General features: G+C 40.0%; 3 protein-coding genes across 3 annotated transcripts in view; 2 read left to right on the top strand and 1 right to left on the bottom strand.

The window, feature by feature from the left end:
- Positions 1–11,984, bottom strand: part of LOC135716953 (G-patch domain and KOW motifs-containing protein) — a 103,639-nt gene extending 91,655 nt beyond the window's left edge. Inside the window, exons 1-2 of the mRNA XM_065239040.1 lie at positions 11,630–11,984; positions 10,982–11,564 (exon numbers count right to left, since the gene is read on the bottom strand). Of these exons, the coding sequence (XP_065095112.1) occupies positions 10,982–11,564; positions 11,630–11,793 (747 nt within the window). The 5' untranslated portion in view covers positions 11,794–11,984. The remainder of the gene's footprint in view (positions 1–10,981; positions 11,565–11,629) is intronic.
- LOC135715643 (uncharacterized) lies at positions 4,233–5,650 on the top strand. The gene has a single exon (XM_065238817.1). It carries the CDS (start codon positions 4,371–4,373, stop codon positions 5,628–5,630), a length of 1,260 nt encoding a protein of 419 aa, XP_065094889.1. The 5' UTR covers positions 4,233–4,370; the 3' UTR covers positions 5,631–5,650.
- LOC135716986 (uncharacterized) lies at positions 9,664–10,976 on the top strand. Its single transcript, XM_065239042.1, has one exon. The coding sequence runs from the start codon at positions 9,701–9,703 to the stop codon at positions 10,958–10,960; it is 1,260 nt and encodes a 419-aa protein (XP_065095114.1). The 5' UTR covers positions 9,664–9,700; the 3' UTR covers positions 10,961–10,976.
- Positions 11,985–20,380: the final 8,396 nt, after the last annotated feature.

The raw sequence follows: 20,380 nt of genomic DNA, 5'->3' as shown, positions 1-20,380 counted from the left end.
TATCACAGAAACAACTTTGAATATACGTACATTCTGGTTGTCTGGGCTGCCACCTTCTGCAAGGGGTAATCAACTCTGCACACCTCAATCTGTACCGATTGTTTAAGCGGTACCGAAAGCTGTGCCAAACGCTGCGCCGAAGAGTGCCAATCCCATGAGTTTGGCAACCCTGAAGTTTTGATGTTTGTTTGTGATTGTACAAGAAAAAGAAACGTGGTGAATTGTCGCGTCACTTTTCAAATAGACCAATGTAACATATCCACCATTTTGAGAAGATTGAAGTTGAAGTTCGACAGATTATTATTTTAACTGTTTAGAAACAATACATTTTGCAATACTATTTTTAATTTAGTCAGTGAATAATAACGTTGAAAATTCAGTAGAAACGGTAAAATCACAATTTTGATTTGAATTTCTTGCTACAATATATAGCAAAAACCACATAGGACGTTTTTACTAGTCAAGTTGTACATCGGACATGTTACATTGGATGATTTTTCTCAATGACATAATCAGTTAGTGTTACATTGGACGATTTGTTCTATATGATACTAGATTCCCTTTCACAGATGTCATAGTAGAGTACCTAACTTTAGATGTGCCCCGCCTTTAGAAAATGAGCACCAATCATGTATGACCGAAGTAACAAACATGTACCCATCATTTCAAACTGTACATTGGACAATTTTTGACCTATGATTATCTTAAATAAATGAAAGTAAATTTGGATGGATGTTTTTGTATCACATACAATGACAGAAGAGCAATAGTTTGTATCGCTCAGTGATGGAAAAAAATCAAGAAAATCCAAAATCAGGAACGGTCGAAAATCACTGCTGATCTTAAGATCAGCAAAATCACAAACAGAAAATCACAAACGGAAAATCACGGTGGATTTTATCTTAGCTGATCTTGAGAGTAGCAAAATCACACAGCAGAAAATTAGGCTGATTTTAACCTTAGCTGATTTTGCGGTCACAAAACCAAACGGAAAATTAATAGATTGGAATTACAGTCAAAGTAAAAATCCGACATCCACCGCCATTTTGGAATTCCATATGGCGGACCAAAATTCAATATGACCGCCCCGGACAGGGAATATTCATCTAAACTTATGCAATATGGGTATCTACGGAATGGGCTCGGTGAGGGGAAGCGAAAAATTGACATCCGTCGCCATTTTGGAATCCAATATGGCGGAAGAAAATCCAATATGACAGAACAAAATCCAATATGGCGGAACAAAATCCAATATGGCAGCCCCCGGACTAGGAATATGCATTTAAACCCATGCAATGGCTCGATGAGTGGAAGTGAAAAATTGACATCCGCCGCCATTTTGGAATCCAATATGGCGGCCCCCGGACTAGGAATATGCATTTAAACCCATGCAAGATATCTACGGAATGAGCTCGATAAGGGGAAGTGGAAAATTGACATCCGCCGCCATTTTGGAATACAATATAGTAGACCAAAATCCAATATGGCAGCCCCCGGACTAGGAATATGCATTTAAACCCATGCAATATGGGTATCTGCGAAATGGGCTCGATGAGTGGAAGTAGAAAATTGACATCCGCCGCCATTTTGGAATTCAATATGGTGGACCAAAATCCAATATGGTGACACCGGACAAGAAATATGCATCTAAACCCCTGCAATATGGGTATCTACGGAATGGGCTAGATGAGTGGAAGTGGAAAATTGACATCCGCCGCCATTTTGGAATCCAGGATGTCAGACCAAAATCCAATATGGTTGCCCCCGGACTGGGAATATGCCAATTTGGAATTTAATATGGCAGACCAAAATCCAATAGGCGGGACATGGAATATACATCTAAACCCATGTAGTATGGGTATCTGCAGAATGGGCTCTCAACCATCTTGAATTCCAAAATGGCGGCGGATGTAAATTTTCCATTTTCACTTAGCGAGCCCATTCCGCAGATACCCATATTGCATAGGTTTAGATGCATATTCTCTGTCCAGGGGCCGCCATATTGGATTTTGGTCCGCAATATTGGATTTCAAAATTGCAGCGGATCTCAATCTTTCACTTCCCCTCATCGATCCCATTCCGGAGATATCCATATTGCATGGGTTTAGATGAATATTCCCCCGCCATATTGGATTTTGGTACGCCATCTTGGATTCTAAAATGGCGACGGATGCCAATTTTCCACTTCCCCTCATCGAGCCCATTCCGTAGATACCCATATTGCAGAGGTTTAGATGCATATTCCTTGTCCGGGGGCCGCCATATTGGATTTTGGTTAGCCATCTTGGATTTGTGGGAGCCCTCTAGGGTTGAAATCCACCATTTTAATTTCATCCGGAATGTTGACTTGAATTTCGGAATTGCCCAAACTCTAGAATTTCACATATCTTCTAATCCTATGATTTTCGATGATTTTGATCTTGGTTGATATTGATGCTGGTTGATTTTGAGAATCGAAAATCACGGCTGATATTGGTCGAAAATCACGTGTGATTTTCATGGTGATGATAACTTGTGATATTGGTGCGTGTGATTTTAGGTGATCTTGATCTTGGAAGATTGCTGATTTTGATTTTCTGATCTTGATTTTAGCCAATACTGATCACTTAACTCGATTTGTTTACATTTGTTACATTGGTCTATTTGAAAAGTAACGCGAGAATTGATGTATTCGACCTAAAATCACTGCTGCAGAACGGAAATTCCATTTTTATCAGCTAACTTGGCAAAGTAAACCAAATCTGTTCAAAAATTCGGGCCATTTAACCACCGACAAAACCCTGATTGTAGCCCTGGCAAAGTTGTAGTTGTAGTAGTAGTACTAGTAGTAGAGAAAAATAAAGTCTTTCTATGAAAATTACAGATGGAATTGATTTTTAGTAATTTTAAGTAATTATTCCTAAAAGAAATGTTAAACACTCAAATACATATCTCAAAAGGTATATCTTCATTTTTAATATATTATATATATATACAGTCTACAATTCTATAACTCGATGGGTCATTCAATGTCGACTTATGGAGAGTTGACTGTTTATATATTTCCCTTATTAGAAATATTTTATAGATGCCAACAAAAAATAAACAATTGAGCTAGGGGAATGATTGGCTTTGGCAATACCTTAACCTATTATCGCCAGGAAGGTAAAAAACGTCCTTGAGAGCTCAATTTTGGCATGTGGATACATGTGTTTTAGAGCATATATTGGCCAAATTTGAGTGCTCTAGGACTTTGTTTACCCCCTGACGATAATAGGTTAAGTTATTGCCAAAGCCGACATTTCCAATACCATAGGAAAAAAAAACATGATTTTCGAAAAAAGTCACCGATGGATGGACATGAATTATCGATTTGCCCTTATGATTTTTAGATGCCTGTGATGAAACACTTATTATTTTCCCTTGTATTTTTTGTTAACATTAAAATTTCCCTCTTTAATAAAAACTAAATGAACCACCTTGGTGAAGTATCACTTAACAAGTGCTAGTCTTGGTTTGACATTATTTACAAGAAGTTTGGAAAATGTGAATAATTGTAAAAACCAATTCATCAATGTTCCATACTTGAATCTTACTCACGAAAACATTCCAAGTCCCAGAAAGTAAATGTTGGCCGAAACCTTTTTTGTTTTCAATGTAACTCTAGATCTCGACGCTTTATACAATTTTAAGTAATTTAGAAACAACAAAAATTTTGACTTCCAAAAATTAATTCTCCTACCAGATTTATCAGACGGCAAAAAGTTCAGCCTTTGACCGTTTTGCAGCACCCCTAAAACCATGTCCGGTTGAGCCAAACAATTTCATAGGGTCATTTTTCGAGCCAATAAACATTATATATATCAGTGCTAACATTTGAAAACGGCACAAAAGCCATTTGTAAACAAATGGTTTGTGGGCCCTTTACTCACTACTTGAAGTACACCCACGCGACACAACAGCAACATCGGGTAGGGGAAATTTTCCCCTTCCTGACGTTGCTGTTGGTTTGCGTGGGCGTTCTTCGGGTAGCGAGTAAAGGGCCCACAAACCATTTGTTTACAAATGGCTTTTGCGCCGTTTTCAAATGGTAGCACTGATATATGATCCGTTTGTAAGATTCTATGGTCACTTTTTTCCCATACATTCATTGGCACCCTAACTACTCTCTATACAAACAGCAATAAATTCACTTCTTTGCGTCCTGTCCGCTTTGGCAAGCAAAATTTAGCCACCTTCTTTCTCTCTCACTGTTTACAAGTGATAACGATACACACACCACAAGCAAAGCGAGTTCGTCACACAATCATCTCACCATTCAGTCAGTCACTACCGCATACATCATCAAGTCAGTTTCGTACACTAAAAACCGGTCCGCACAGCAACAGGATATGACTCTCCCATCTGATTCAGTTCCCTCGTTCCTCCGCAGCAAGCTGGAGGAAATTGCCTGGGAACAGAACTTTGTCGGTGGAACCTATGCGATCCGGTTCGAGACCGGTTCCAAAGTTGGAGACGGATTCATCGGGCAAGTGGTAAGGGCAACGATCCGCGGCGATCGCCTCCTGGACGGTAAGCTGATGTCCGATCAAGTGCTATCGCTGATCTGCAAGATTCCACTGGCGGATCCGGTGCAGCGGGAGAAATTCAATTCGATGCTGTTGTTCGAGCGGGAAGTGCTGGTGTACAACGAGATGCTGCCGGAGTTTGAGCGAATCCAGTTGGCTAGGGGTTTGTGGCGTGGAGATGAGGTGGGATTTTGGAACTTCCCACGGTGCCACTGGGCTTCGTTCGATGGGGACCGAGGGGAATCGATGCTCATAATGGAAGACCTGAGCGAACGACAGCTGGAAGTTAAGGATATGTTTGTGCTAATCGATTATGACCACGTGAAACTGCTGACGGTTGCTCTGGGGAAGCTGAATGCCTGCTCGTTTGCTTTGAAGGAGCAAAAACCGGAAGTATTCGAGAAAGTCAAACGATTAAACGATCTGCTGAGTGTAGTCATGATGACGGAGCAGACGAAACCTTTGGCTCCGAGGAACTGCGAATTGGCAGCTTCGATCTTCAATAGCGAAGAGGAGCTCCGCTGGAAGGAGAAATTCCTATCATTAAAAAACTGCCTTTGGGAGAAAACACTCAAGCTGATGGAGAGCCAGAAGGCCGAACCCTTCGGAGCTTTCAACCATGGAGACTGCTGGACCAACAACGTCATGTTCGGATACGATAAAGCTTCCAAAAAAGTTCGAGAAGTTGTTCTCCTGGACTGGCAAATGGCTCGGTACAGCTCGCCTATATTGGACCTGATCTCGTTCGTATATCTCTACGGGGAAGTCAACCTCCGCAGAGAACGCTTCGATGACCTGATCAAAACCTTTTACGATGCATTTGCGAGGACATTCCGAGCTTTGGGCGGAAACCCAGAGAAATCGTTCCCTTTCGAAACTATTGGGCAGCATACGAAGCTATTCGGAGCCCAAGTTCTCGCAATGGCCACCTTCGCTTTCCCAATCCTAGCCCAACTGCCTCAGCAGTTCTTCGAAAGCGAAGGCAATCGCTTGAAAGACGAGTTCCAACCGCAATTCCAACGATACCAACAGCTTATGAAAGATATTGTCCACGACTCGGAACATTTTGACGATTTAGAATAAAAGAACGTTCAAAGCACTCACGATTCCTTGTGTTTTCCTGTCAGAAGATTTGCGAACGCTCATTTCTTCATCGTCAGCACTTCATCCTTAGCGGCGCCGGTGGTGTAGTGGCAAGCGTGATTACCTCTCACCCCAGCAGGCCTGGGTATACTACACTATGTTTGTTTTGATTCGCTATGAAAGTTTGACAGATAAAATGAGGGGTTCGTGGATTTTCCTACATTTCAAGAGGTGCATCGATTAGCTTGGGACCGAAGAGAGTACCAGAGCTGAGCCAAAAAATTTGATCACGTTTCTTCTGGACCATCTGGTCTTAGAGTTACCACTATGCTTGGGACCAATAGGCTAGTCAAGTGGCGAGCCAATTTAAAATCGTTAGTTTCCACCACTACGACTGATTTCAAAGTGAATCGAAGATAATGTAAATTCCCATTATTGATATCATTCCTTACATTCGTTTCAACGTTTTGAGGCGAGCTCTTCGCTTCTCTTCGCTCTCACTATGGCATCGGCCTTACAGCTGACCGATCGGTAGGCCACCCATCGCACTGAGGTCCCTTGATACGGAGCTAGTTCAACAGAAGATGATTGTTACCAAGATTGTTACAGAGATGCATCTGCAAATGAACGGATGTGGTGACGGGGATGAGCTTGATGTCGGACTCGTGAAATAGAAAGTAATTGCATTTTTAATTGCAATGGTATGGTATCCTATAAATCCTATACTATTGCACTATGGCAATCGTGATCCGATCCAGGTCTGATGGAATATGTGGGGTTAATATTTAGGCACAGACAAACAGATATAACTCCCACCATCACATTCTTCGCAAATAAGATTTAAGTTGGGAATGTGCTCGGATTTGTCATGGTGGCGCCACTGAATGGTTAAGCAAACCACTACATTTCGAGCTTATCAGTGATGCCTGTTCTTTTTCAGGTCAATTTACTAGATGTCAGCTCTTGAGAATGATAAGGGGACCAAGGCATCCCACTGGAGACATATACAGTAATGACCCGATTTTGTCAGTCCCCTTTTTGGAAATCTTTTCTAATGTTCTACGAAACTCATGCACTTTTTCAGTCGTCTTATTTCACCAACGTATACCTTAAACACCAATCTTGAAGATGCATGGGAATGATTTGGAACTACGATTTTATTAAATTATTTAATGATAAAAGTCTGATACGCGGAAAGGCCGGAAAAATCGGGTCATTATTGTACCACCTACTAATCTAACGAATACAGAAAAAAGTGGTTGAATATTACACTCAAACAATCGATTGGTCATTCCACTTGTTGTGCAATATTACCACCGGTGGAAACTGATGATTTTAAATTGGCTCACTATTTGACTAGCAAATCCCCAAAAAAGTCTGAACTTCTGTGCAATTTCTCCTACGGATCTGTATTTCTAAAAAATTCAATCAATTCTATTGATCTACGGAAAATTTCGTAGAACCGACATCACTGACTTCCCTAATAAACGTGTACCATATACTGACGATATCTTAGATGGTGCGACTATACCACATAAAATTGGGATGATATCCTGAATTGGTGGTTAGGCGCATCTTATGGTTATTGTTTATGGGGGTTCCATCTCTTTTGTTTTTATTCAACCCAGCTGACGCGTTGACAGAACGAGGTAAAAGCAACTAGTGAAAAAATTGCATGAACGAGGGATTCTCCGGTTGCAAACCAATGCTTGGGAATTTTCATGATAGAGGGTGCTAGTGTGCATGCAAAAACACGATATTTTTTGAAAAATTTTCTTCTAAGAGTTATGTGCGTTCCAACAAGGATACGTACTGCGAACGTGCATGAACTGCACCATAGGTAGACTCAACGGCTTCGTAGATAGCATGCTGAACCGTACCGTCATATTGGACGATCAGATCTTCCAGGCTTTTGACCAACCGTCGCAGGCGGTAACCCGTTTCAGCCGTCTTGACAAGATCCTCTCGACCGGACAGGGTTGGATGAACTTTATCGAAGTCAACTGTTCTGGATGAAATCACGAGCCGATGGGAATTTTGCTGTAAATCGGATGAGACTGACTTAGTTTAGCTAGATTTGAAGAGTCTACTTACAGATTGTTTTCGAGCGATCCTCGAAACCGGTTTGTCGTTCTTAAATTCAGTGTCAACATTTCAAAGGGGCGTAATTGCTTTTGTAAACAATGGCTTTGGCCGTCGATTTCTCGCGAATAAAAGCTCACACATGAAAATTAATAAAACCAACAAGTAGAAGAATGTTTCCTCCACCAGCTAGCATTGTTAATTTGGAAGGGTGAGCTTTAATTCGCGAGAAATCGACGGTTAAAGCCATTGTTTACAAAAGCAATTACGCCCCTTTGAAATGTTGACACTGAATTATTGATTGAATCGTTGTTTTACCAGTTTTATGTATGACAGCAAATTCTCTTACTAGCTTCACATATGAGTAAACAAAGTACAAGAAAGTATTCAACCAAGTAGTCAACCTTAGCAGTAACACTCAACAGTGATGCCGTTTTATAGTATATTGTTAGTTTCGTACTTGTCAAAGTGTGCCCTATCGTGCCAAATAATGTGTTTTGCTGTGTTTTGTCACAGTTGATTACCCCTTGCATATATGATGGAATAAGCAGAAAAATAAGCATAGACAAGCAGACAAAACACTCGCAAGTTGTTAATCGAACAAGCATTTAACAGTCAATTTAAAAGTATCTTCCCTTGCGTTTGAAGTTTACACACTGCCGCCATCTGTTCAGCGTTCTGCTCACCACAGTGCACTCAAAATATGGCGGTAATGTTTTAGCAACGACGTTTTACAGTGAGACATATTCAATGTGTTATGTCTGTGTGTCTGTGAAATAAGCGTTATTCATATATAAAAAAAAATCTTGATTTTCATAGAGTTAATTCCATAAGTTACTTCTACTTACTAAACACGAAAAATGCAAATGAATGCAGCTTGTAACCTCGCTTGCAACATAAAGAAAAAAACCGGGCATTACTGAAAATATGTACACGGTAAAAAATATCATGCTCATGTAAAGTGATTTGCTGTTGAATTTGCACTACTTGCCAAACATTGCAATTCGATGTGCAAATCCCTTGGAAGAGATCATATCGAAGCACGATGAAACCAACAGCAAATCACTTCATTTTAAATTGTATTGCACATTGTTGTTGATGTACTGTGCGTTGAGCTCGAACTGTCAACCATACTGATATTAACAATCTATCACTTTAAGTTTAAATAATTTATCCTTGGATTTAATTTTGGCTGAAAATGGGTTTAAATAAATATATAGCCTTGTTCATACTGCAAGCCTTGTTATATGTTATTCAGAATAAGACCATATCATATTACTATATATTGAACAAAATCGCAAGGCTTTTAGTAGAAGTAAGACGAGACATTGAGCAATAGATTTGATAAGTTTGACAATGTTTTGTAATCGAACTTATCTGAATAATACACTATTATTGAATACAGCAACAATTCCGTATTACTCACGCTCTAGAACGCAAATTATTTCGAGTGTAGATGGAGAATTTCCGCTTCTCTCGCTTGACTTCATTTGTTGTTGACTTGCTATCTTTGCGAGTAATGTTTGTAATGTGCGTTTTTGACATTTGCTTTTGGAAAGCAAAACTAATCAAATTCAAATGAAAAACAATTCAAATTTTGAGCGCTTTGCGGCACCCCTAAATCCTGCCCGATTGAACTCAAATTTTGATAAGGCTCTTTTTTCGAGCCAATAAACATTGTGTATGTCATCCGTTCGTAAAATTCGATGGTCACTTTTTTCGCATACATTCATTGGCACCCTACTACTCTGTATACAGTCAGCAATTCACTTCTTTACGACCTTTCCGCATTGGCAAGCAAAATTTACCCACCTTCTTTCTCTCTCACTGTTTACAAGTGATAACGACCCACATGTTGCGCAGTCAGCTCGACTAACACCCACACACACCACAAGCAAAGCGAGTTCATCACGATCACCTCACCACTCAGTCAGTCACTACCTTACTCATCATCGAGTCAGTCTCGTACGCTATAAGCAGCAACATACATGGCTCTCCCATCTGATTCAGTTCCCTCGTTCCTCCGCAGCAAGCTGGAGGAAATTGCCTGGGAACAGAACTTTGTCGGTGGAACCTATGCGATTCGGTTCGAGCCCGGTTCCAAAGTTGGAGATGGATTTATCGGGCAGGTGATAAGGGCAACGATTCGTGGCGATCGCCTCCTGGACGGTAAACTGATGTCCGATCAAGTGCTATCGCTGATCTGCAAGATTCCTCTGGTGGATCCGGTGCAGCGGGAGAAATTCAATTCGATGCTGTTGTTCGAGCGGGAAGTGCTGGTGTACAACGAGGTGCTGCCGGAGTTTGAGCGAATCCAGTTGGCTAGAGGCTTGTGGAGAGGAGATGAGGTGGGTTTTTGGAACTTCCCACGGTGCTACTGGGCTTCGTTCGATGCGGACCGAGGGGAATCGATGCTCATAATGGAGGACCTGGGCGAACGACAGTTGGAACTTAAGGATAAGTTTGTGTTAGTGGATTATGACCACGTGAAGCTGCTTACAGTTGTTCTAGGAAAGCTGAATGCTTGCTCGTTTGCTTTGAAGGAACAAAAACCGGAAGTATTCCAGAAAGTTAAACGGTTAAACGATCTGTTGAGTGTAGTCATGATGACGGAGCAGACGAAACCTTTGGCTCCGAGGAACTGCGAACTGGCAGCTTCGATCTTCAATAGCGAAGACGAGCTCCGCTGGAAGCAGAAATTCCTTTCACTAAAAAACTGCCTTTGGGAGAAAACACTCAAACTGATGGAGAGCCAGAAGGCCGAACCCTACGGAGCTTTCAACCATGGAGACTGCTGGACCAACAACGTCATGTTCGGATACGACATAGCTTCCAAACAAGTTCGGGAAGTTGTCCTCCTGGACTGGCAAATGGCTCGGTACAGCTCTCCTATATTGGACCTGATCTCGTTCGTATATCTCTGCGGGGAAGTCAACCTCCGCAGAGAACACTTTGATGACTTGATCAGAACCTTTTACGATGCATTTGCGACGACATTCCGCGCTTTGGGAGGAAATCCAGAGAAATCGTTCCCCTTCGAAACCATTGGGCAGCATATGAAGCTCTTCGGAGCCCAAGTTCTCACAATGGCCACCTTCGCTTTCCCAATCCTAGCCCAACTGCCTCAGCAGTTCTTCGAAAGCGAAGGCAATCGCTTGAAAGACGAGTTCCAACCGCAATTCCAACGATACCAACAACTTATGAAAGATATTGTCCACGACTCGGAACATTTTGACGATTTAGAATAAAAGAACGTTCAAAGTACTTACCGTGCCGTACGATTCCTTGTGTTTTCCTGTCAGAACTTTTATGAACGCTCCTTTCTTCATCGTTAGCACTTCATCCTTGGCTGGGGGAATCAACTGTCGGTTCTTGTCCTTCGACACACGCTCTGCACCCAGTCCCATCCCTTTAGGTCGCTGAACCGGACCTTCCGGGAGTTTATCATCCTTCTTGGGAGCATTGGGATCCTCCTTCCAACCCATCCCCCGCAGCATTGCCAGACCGAACTTTTCGATCGGCACGGACTCGTAATCGTCTATCGTGGACTCACGCCCCCCATCCAAGGGCAAATCTTCCGGCTTCAACGGAACAACCATACTGTTTTTATCGTTGCCTCGGGACTTATGTTCCTTCAAATCCTCCAGGATTTCACGAGCTGCTCTTTGTTCGAGGGTTTCTCCGTCGACCGGACCTTCGGACGCTTCCTCGTCCTTCTTAGAATTGTTTTCCTCTGTATCTCTACCTTCTATTATGTCCTGCAATTTTGCTAAGCGGTCCGGGATGGTAGTTTTATCCTGTTCCCTCAGAGGGATCACCAATGGGGAAGGTTCGTCGTCTCCGTTTTCCTTCCTGCAAATAAAAGAAAGTCCTCGTCAATCAAAACCATTGACCAATCACAGTAAATCGCCCCATACCCAACAATCTTAATCGACTGTCCCTCGAGGCAGGAAATCAACTCAATCTTCTCCCCATCGTTCCGCTGCTTTGCGTTACCACCAATCACCGACGGACCGGCTGGCAGCAAGTTCACCTTTTTGTTGATCTTGCTGAAGCCAAAACTAATCTTTTTCGCTTCCATCGCGTCCCTACAAAAACACACTGAGCACAACCGGCACGGCACAGAAACGGCTATAGCTACAATCAAGCGAACAGTATAGATTCTATTGAACTACTATGGTAGCTTTCTACGCGAAACAACCGAGAATATTGAACTTGCAAGTTAACTGACCGGCGATAAACATCCCGAACCCGACACAAACGAAAAACGATTAAAGAAGCCACGGCAGAACTCGCGAGACGTAAACAAAAGCGCACTTAAAAGTGCATTTTGAATGCATTTTCGGCGGGCTCAAAAACGGGCTTCCTGCGTGTACGACGAACCCAATGAGGTACACACAGAAAAACAAAACTACCCACCGCTTGGGTTTTTTGAACTCAAATTTGAGTTATTTGACCTCTGCCCGTTTCATTTCCTCTCGCTATTGTTGTCAAAAATAGAACGAAAGATTCGACTCAACCGTCTAGTTCCGTACGAGAAGCCAAAATTGAGTAATATGCGATATACCCAAATTTGAGTTAATTGTACTTAATTTTGGGTAGAAAAAATTGAAAATAACTTAGCGATGGGTAATTTTTTTTGCCGTGCTTAAATGCAAACTACTTTGAGCCGGTTAACCCAAATTTGGCTTATCGTACGGAACATGGGAGATGAGTGAAAAGAACTTAATTTTGGGTTGTTTTGAATTTCTGTGCAGAGAGTAATCCAGCTCATTGCGACGAACCATCAAAATCTCGCAGTGTTATCAGCAGTGAACGCATTCATGCACGGTAAAATTTATTTTCACCAGCCACTCAAAAAAAACCAACAGACGAGTGCACGGATGGATTTGCGTTCACTAACTCGTGAAAACGTGATATATCAGGAAGCTGAGGCTGAGGGCATGTTTTTCAATCATGAGAAAGAGAACTATATTAACTTTTTTACTTACGTTTTAAGAACTTTAATGGTAATGGTTATGGTAGTCAGTAAGGTCCATGGATGGTTTGATATTATCGGTCAACTTTACGTGGAATATATCGCGAATTGATAATCATTAATTTACAGGCAACCAATTCGCTATATATTCCTCACTTACCACTACTTAGGAAGAATTTACAGTCAATGGCCCAACTACACACAAAAAATAATCGTTACTAAAATTAAAAAAAAAAATCATTGGTAAAATGAAAAGTTTTCGTTAGTTCTTTTTGGTAGAAAGTCTGAAGCATTCAAAATAAAAATGTGTAACTTGTCATATCAAAAGTTTACCTCTTCGTTAATTTTAAAAGTTGATGTTTTTTAATCAAATTGTAGAACTGTCAAAAGGAAAACCAATGCTTATAAAATGAAGTGCAAACTGTTCGAAAAGAGTTGTTTTTATTATGAAAATATATTTTTAATTTGAAATATTATCATATTCATGATTTTCAAGATTAAGAAAATTAGCCATACTCATGTTTGTATCATATTTAAAACATAAATGTATTCATTTATTTCATAAAAAAAAAAACAAAGAAAATAAAACATAGTTTATGTTACCAGCGCATATTGTGTCCCAGCTCTATTAGTTATCAAAGGAAGGCTAATCCTACTGTTCATCGCCCTGAGTCTTCTAAGTGGCATGGGTTGAGTCAGATTCTTGTCCGTCTTGTAATGGTCGAAGTATTGAGTTGAACCTAAGCTCCACAGTCATTTCGTACTACTCAATGGAAACGGCATTCTTGAAGACATCTTTCAGCTGGAGGTTCACCAACACCAAAACCAGCACACTAATGGGTAATTCCCTGTACATCATTGTCTTGTACGTTCATATGTTCTACGCCCACGTACGTTTGGTGGTCAGATTACGGAATGATGGGTTGGGTGCCATGTTACGGGGTTTGTTATAAGGATAGTCTTTTTCGGTCGAGACGCTTCACTCTGTTACGGCATTTGTTGGTCGGAACCATCCGATGTAAGCGCTTGTTTGTCAAGTATAAGCGTAGCTACAATGTAAACATAAATTTAATCGATCCTAAGAAAAAGAATTTTCCAACTCACCTACATGCCCTATTGCAGTGGTTGAATCACAATCGATCACCGGAGGCAGCTTCCGAACACCAATTTAACCCATTGAAATTCCGTTGAACGATTTTTTTTCTCGTCTCGTCAACTCTACTTTGGCGGCAAATAATGTAGGGTTGAGTGCTGCCAAAAACGTTACTATGAAGAAGTATTTTTGACAGTTGAACAACTTTTATTTAAAAAAATGCACTTTTAAAATTACAAGTAAGAAGTGAAAGAAAAACTTTCAAACCAAAGATATAGCTTTCATTTTGAAAATTTTCACTGTTAAAACTACAAAATTTGTGAAACTTTTATTTTAAATTTGCATTATTTTTATAGCAACATTTTTTGTTTTTTTGTGTGTAGCAAACACCCAACTAACGAACACCCCAACGAGCGAATCTCCGCTACATAGTTCTCTTTCCGAAAACGTATGAAGTAGACAAACTATTTTGAATGGTAATGGTTCTTATCAATCCATTATTTGTAAGGCCCACTTCCGAAAAACCATAATACAAAAGAATCCTGATGAATGTGGGCGAGAGAGAGAGAGAAGGATTAGTAATTTTCATTTAATTCCACTACTTTATTTGCTTATCCTTGACAGATACGCGTATTTCGTCTACAATGTGCAGACTTCTTCAGTGTCTTGTACTTTTTATGTTTGCTGGGGGGGTTTTTCCTTAGGTTGACCGTCAGATAAAATACAACTGGTTTCTACGATGTCCAAAACTATAATCTGACCCAGTCTCAGTTTTATTTCTTATTCTCGACTCTCGAGTATCGATCATCGTATCTTTTTCCTACACAGAAATTCAAAACAACCCAAAATTAAGTTCTTTTCACTCATCTCCCATGTTCCATACGATAAGCCAAATTTGGGTAAACCGGCTCAAAGTAGTTTGCATTTAAGGACGGCAAAAAAAATTACCCATCGCTAAGTTATTTTCAATTTTTTCTACCCAAAATTAAGTTCAATTAACTCAAATTTGGGTATATCGCATATTACTCAATTTTGGCTTCTCGTACGGAACTAGACGGTTGAGTCGAATCTTTCGTTCTATTTTTGACAACAATAGCGAGAGGAAATGAAACGGGCAGAGGTCAAATAACTCAAATTTGAGTTTAAAAAACCCAAACGGTGGGTAGTTTTGTTTTTCTGTGACTATGTTGTCGCTCTGTTTCTTGACAGCGATCGGGGCACGTTCGTTAGTGCGTTACACTCTAAAAGCATTCTAATCAATAAAGAGTTGTACATAACAACTCCTCCATCCTTAATACCCTGGACAGACTATGGCTTATATCACGTAATATAGGCTGTCTTGCAATGAGCACTCATACATAGGATTTCCAGTGAAAACTAGATGTATGAGTGCTCATTGCAAGACAGCCTATATTACATGATATAAGCCATAGTCTGTCCGGGGTATAAGCAAGTAATATAACTTATTAAACATCGATTGATTTATATAATCCAAAAATTCCTAACTTTAAGTACAAATTTCGACAGTTTTTTGCAAACTTATTTTCAATAATTTCAGTGACTAAAAATACATTCGATAAGAAAAACTGGCTTCCATTTTCTTCACGTATACACAAAATCGCTATCCTTTTTCTGAACCCGCATGCGTTTCGAACTCCTTAGTTGGGGATTCGACACCATCGCCGACTCTTGATGTTTCCTTTTCACACTTCTTGGTTGATTCGATAGCGGATTCGAGTGGTCCGCTGGGGGGTATGATTGGCTTGCTTGATCTGACGAATTCGCTTGACTCGCTTGGGGTATAATCCCCTCCTCTTCGATCTCCCTGACGTCATGTGGTCTCTCAACATTTCTGCTCGTGTTTGGGATGGGATGTCGTAGCAGGATGCTGGGTCTTGACAACTCGTCAACCTTCTTACATGCTTTCAACTGGCTGCGATGGGCCAGGATTACAGCGTTTCCAATTTGAACCTGGAAGGTGTTTAGAGAATACTTTTTAATAAACAATACTTTGATCCAGCGAAGATGGTTATGTGGGTTATTATTTTTATACCACAGGCTATCTCCTTCAGTCAGAGTATCCAGCGGATCAAAAGATCGTTTTGGGACGCTTCCCACGCTATTTGGCTCTGTATGCTCCTCATTAGATTGGGTTACCAACTGTTTTTTATAATGTTTAGTAGGATTCATCAGATCAATCAGTGTTTTTGGCCTATATGTAAAAATCTTTTCCGTTGGAAATTTTTCATCTCCAGTCACACAAGTATTTCTATAATTTATCAGAAATAGGTTAATCTGGTCCTCCAAATTCATATATGCCACTTCTGGGTCAATCAAAAACTTCTTCAGAACATCTTTTACCGTCCGCACAAGCCTCTCTGCTTGGCCATTACTGGAGGGGTTATAAGGCGGACTTTTAAAAACTTTTATTCCCTGTTTTTCTAAGAAACTTGCAAAGGTATATGAATTAAAAGGAGGACCTCCGTCTGAAACTACCACATCTGGTAGTCCGAATCGAGCAAAAAATGCAACCAACTGTTTTAAAACCTGACCAGCATCCGTTCCTTTTTTCATCCAGATCACTTCTATCCATTTTGAGTAACTGTCAACAATTAATAGAAAGGTATGATGAGAAAAATGGAAAAAGTCCATGTGGATTCTACTGAACGGTCTTGTGGTAGGAATCCATTTTGACTCAATGTTTGGTTTCTTTACTACCGCCATGCTACTGCAAACATCACATCCAGCAACAAATTTCTCTATGGCAGAGTTTATCCCAAACCAATAAACTGATCGCCTTGCCAACTGTTTCATTTTGACCATTCCCGAGTGATTAGCATGCATCAACTTCAAAATGTGCCCTTGTAACTGATGTGGTACTACCACCCTGTCCTGGTACAAAAGGCATCCGTCAACCATGTCCAAATCGTGTTGATTTGAAAACACATCAACAAAGCTTCTTTCCACCTTGACAGGCCAGCCATTCTTTAAATATCCTATGATTTCTTGAAGAAACTTGTCACTCTTAGTAGTTTCGGCAATCACCGCACAGTCAATAGGCAACTCTTTCCCAAAATTAATACTGCGAACTAAATCATGATCATATTCATTTGGGATTACCTCATTCAACGGAAATCTAGAACAAAAATCCGCGTTGCCCATTTTGGAAGACGGTCTGTATTGAATATCAAAATCATATATAGATAACTCCAGAACAAATCTTTGTAAACGGGTAACATATATTGAATTCCTACCGGATCCCCCAAAAATTCCTACCAATGGTTTGTGATCGGTGAAAACTTGAAACTTTTGTCCGTACAAAAACTTGTGAAATTTTTTTATAGTGCATACTAAGGCCAACGCTTCAAGATGTAAAATTGGATATGATTTTTGGGCGTCATTCAAAGTAAAAGAAGTGAAACTTATTGGCTTTTCAACTCCATCAATGTTATGAGCAATCACTCCACCTAAGCCATAACTGGAAGCGTCACTAACTATCACAATCGGCTTACAAGGGTCGTAAAATTCAAGAAAATCAGTTTCAATCAACGAATTTTTGCTTTTTTCAAAGGCTGTCTGACAGTTTATATCCCACACAAATTTTACATTGTTCCTCAACAGATTGTATAGGTGGTACAACTTTGAGGATAAATGAGGAATAAATTTATTGTAATAATTTATTAACCCCAAAAACGATTTAAGTTCCGCCACATTAGTAGGACTTTTCGCATTCTTAATTGTATCTATTTTATCCTGACAAGGCAAAAGACCCCTATTGCTTATGACGTGACCCAGATAAACCAGTTCTTCAACAAAAAATTTACACTTTTCCCAGTTTACCTTAATGTTAGCTTTATCCAATCTGTCTAAAACAATAAACAATTTCCTTTTACAATCATCCAAATCGTCTCCAGCAATCAAAACATCGTCCAAATAAACATATAGGGTAAACGCTCCTATAGTTGCGGTACGTTAGAAGCGTTAGGTTCCTTTAGTTGTGTATGGAGTCTCCATACACAACTATAGGAACCTAACGCTTCTAACGTACCGCAACTATAGGAGCGTTTCCCCTACATGTTCAATACCTTCTAAAACTTGGTCCATCACTTGTTGAAAAATGGACGCACTGGATGAAGCGCCTTGAGGCAATCTGTTATACTTGTACAATCCTTTGATTGTGTTTATTACCATGAATTCCTTTGATCTTTCCGATAAAGCTAACTGTGTGTACACAGCAAAAAAAGTTGTTGAATATTACATCGAAACTGCTGCAACCAAGTCAATCCATCGGTTGTGTAATATCACATTGTACGATGTACATCGATTTTGCGAACAAAATTACATCAATTGATGTAATATTGTATCTGCTTTTTGCTATTACATCATTATTCCATACATCAGCTTGAATTACGTTGATCGATATTACATTTTTTTTGCTGTGTAGGCACCCTCCAAATCTAATGCGCAAAATATTTTAGACCCCGCCAAACCGGCGAATAGATCCTGGGCCACAGGTAACGGATACGTATTAGGCATTAAACATTTATTGATAGAAACTTTACAGTCTATGACTAAACGTATTTCATCATTTTTTTTTATCACAACAATTACTGGCGATGCCCACTCACTCGTTTTGACTGGAGTAATGACATTTTCATTCTCCAATTTCGTTAAATAATCAATTACTCTGTCTTTTAACCGATAAGGAACACTATATGCTTTTTTAAAAATCGGCACGTCATTTTTTAAAACTAAATCGGCTTCATAACCCAATATGCACGCAGAGAAATGGTTTTTAAGTTCAAATGGATATATTTTTGACTCAGGGCCTAATATATTTTTGATATTGTTTCAAATATATTATTCGGTTGATTCAAAGAAAAATATTTTTGAATCAACAAACCGGTTGTAGAGTCAATAATCTGTTTGTTGATTCTAAAAACCATATTGTTGATTCAAAAACATGTTTTGTTGAAATAGTTATACAATATGTTTGAATCAATAACAAAATACATTAGGCCCTGAAACAAAAATCCATTTTCTGCGTGTGGGAGATGAAAAATCTTTGGTGAATACTTTTGCAAAACGTTCTTTAACTTCATTCACATAACCAATGCTTCGTTCATCAATTAAATTGTTTACCATAAGAGTATTGGTAAAATAGTGCCTCCAATTTGGATGAAATATATCAAGCCAGTCGCGACCTAGCAAGGGAGTAAACTGATTGTCGCAGTTTAACACTAGTAATTTGCATTTACTCTCAACTCCCTTGTATTTGACCAATACAACAGCTTCTCCCTCTATTTTAAGTTTTGCTCCATTAACTACAATTAATTGTTTGGAACAGTTTTTTAATTCGTTTTCAAATCTAGAAAAGTATTGATCCCAAGGGGTAGGTCACTCCGCACACCAATCTTGGGTCAACATTTTTCTAAGTGTGCCGTAAGTGTACCGCTGGTTGGTCGATTGTGCCGTTGGGCATTGGCAAATCAAAGTTGGCACTCGTGGAGAATAGAAGAACTATGAAAGTGATGATGGTTTTTAAATTTTGCACGGGGAAGTATACGAGTGCAATCTTAAAATGCTTTTATTTTGAAAATGGAGCATTTTATTTAAATCTGGTTACTGCTACAGTGGTAGAAAAGCGGAAGTCTATGTTTACACCTAAAAATCTGAAAAGAAATTAAGTTTTCTGTATTATATGTCTATTGAGTAGTCCTGAAGTTTTCTACTAACGTAGCACTTACCAGATTTAAATAAAATGCTCCATTCACAAAATAAAAGCATTTTAAGATTGCACTCGTATACTTCCCCGTGGAAAATTTTGAAACCATCATCACTTTCATAGTTCTTCTATTCTCCACGCGTGCCAACTTTGATTTGCCAATAGAGTAAGCTGTGATTTTTCAAAAAATAGTATGGTATATTTGGCAACGCAGTATTTCTGACAGCTTGAGGTTTACAATCGCAACGGCTCCAAAAATGTTGAATATCGTGCTCGATAAGGATTTCTTTTACCGACGAATAAAACCCCTCTGCGCCAGCTGGAAGGAACAGAGTTTTCCCATGATGATTCGCTGCAGAAGGTGGATTGCATTCTGACGGTGGTCGGCGTAGACGAGGAAACCATATACAGCAAATCAACCTCTTTGAAGACCTGGCTGCTGGGATACGAGCTGATCGAAACGATTACGGTGCTGTGCGAAAAGTCAATCTTTTTCCTGACCAGCAAGAAGAAGGCCGATTTCCTGAAGCAGATCGAGAAACTGTTGGTTCGGGAAAAGAACGACAAAAACAAGGCCAATTTTGAGAAGCTGCTGGAGGTGATTAAGGGATCCAAGGAAAACTTTCCGGGTGGCGAGCCTTCATCAGGGACAAGAGTTTCGACACGGTGCTCATCAGCGAACCAATCGCGTACATCATGCCCTCCAAGGAGGACTCCAAGGTTATCACCATCAAACGGTAGATGTATTCAACAAGTACCTCAAGGATCACGTCATGGAGATTATGGATGCTGATAAGTAAAATATGCCAAACTGTCGGAGGGTGTCGAGCAGGCTCTGACGGACAAAAGGTACGTCTCTGGTGTGGATACCA

Source organism: Ochlerotatus camptorhynchus, unplaced genomic scaffold (assembly GCF_037179485.1).
Source record: "Ochlerotatus camptorhynchus isolate MF236.1 unplaced genomic scaffold, CSIRO-AGI_Acam_v1.1 ptg000046l, whole genome shotgun sequence".
Lineage (NCBI taxonomy): Eukaryota > Metazoa > Arthropoda > Insecta > Diptera > Culicidae > Ochlerotatus > Ochlerotatus camptorhynchus.
This window is presented reverse-complemented; position numbering and strand designations above follow the sequence as displayed.

Bases quoted from the DNA above. Each gene is read 5' to 3' on its own strand.
- LOC135715643 (XM_065238817.1), top strand. From the start codon at position 4,371: ATGACTCTCCCATCTGATTCAGTTCCCTCGTTCCTCCGCAGCAAGCTG.
- LOC135716986 (XM_065239042.1), top strand. From the start codon at position 9,701: ATGGCTCTCCCATCTGATTCAGTTCCCTCGTTCCTCCGCAGCAAGCTG.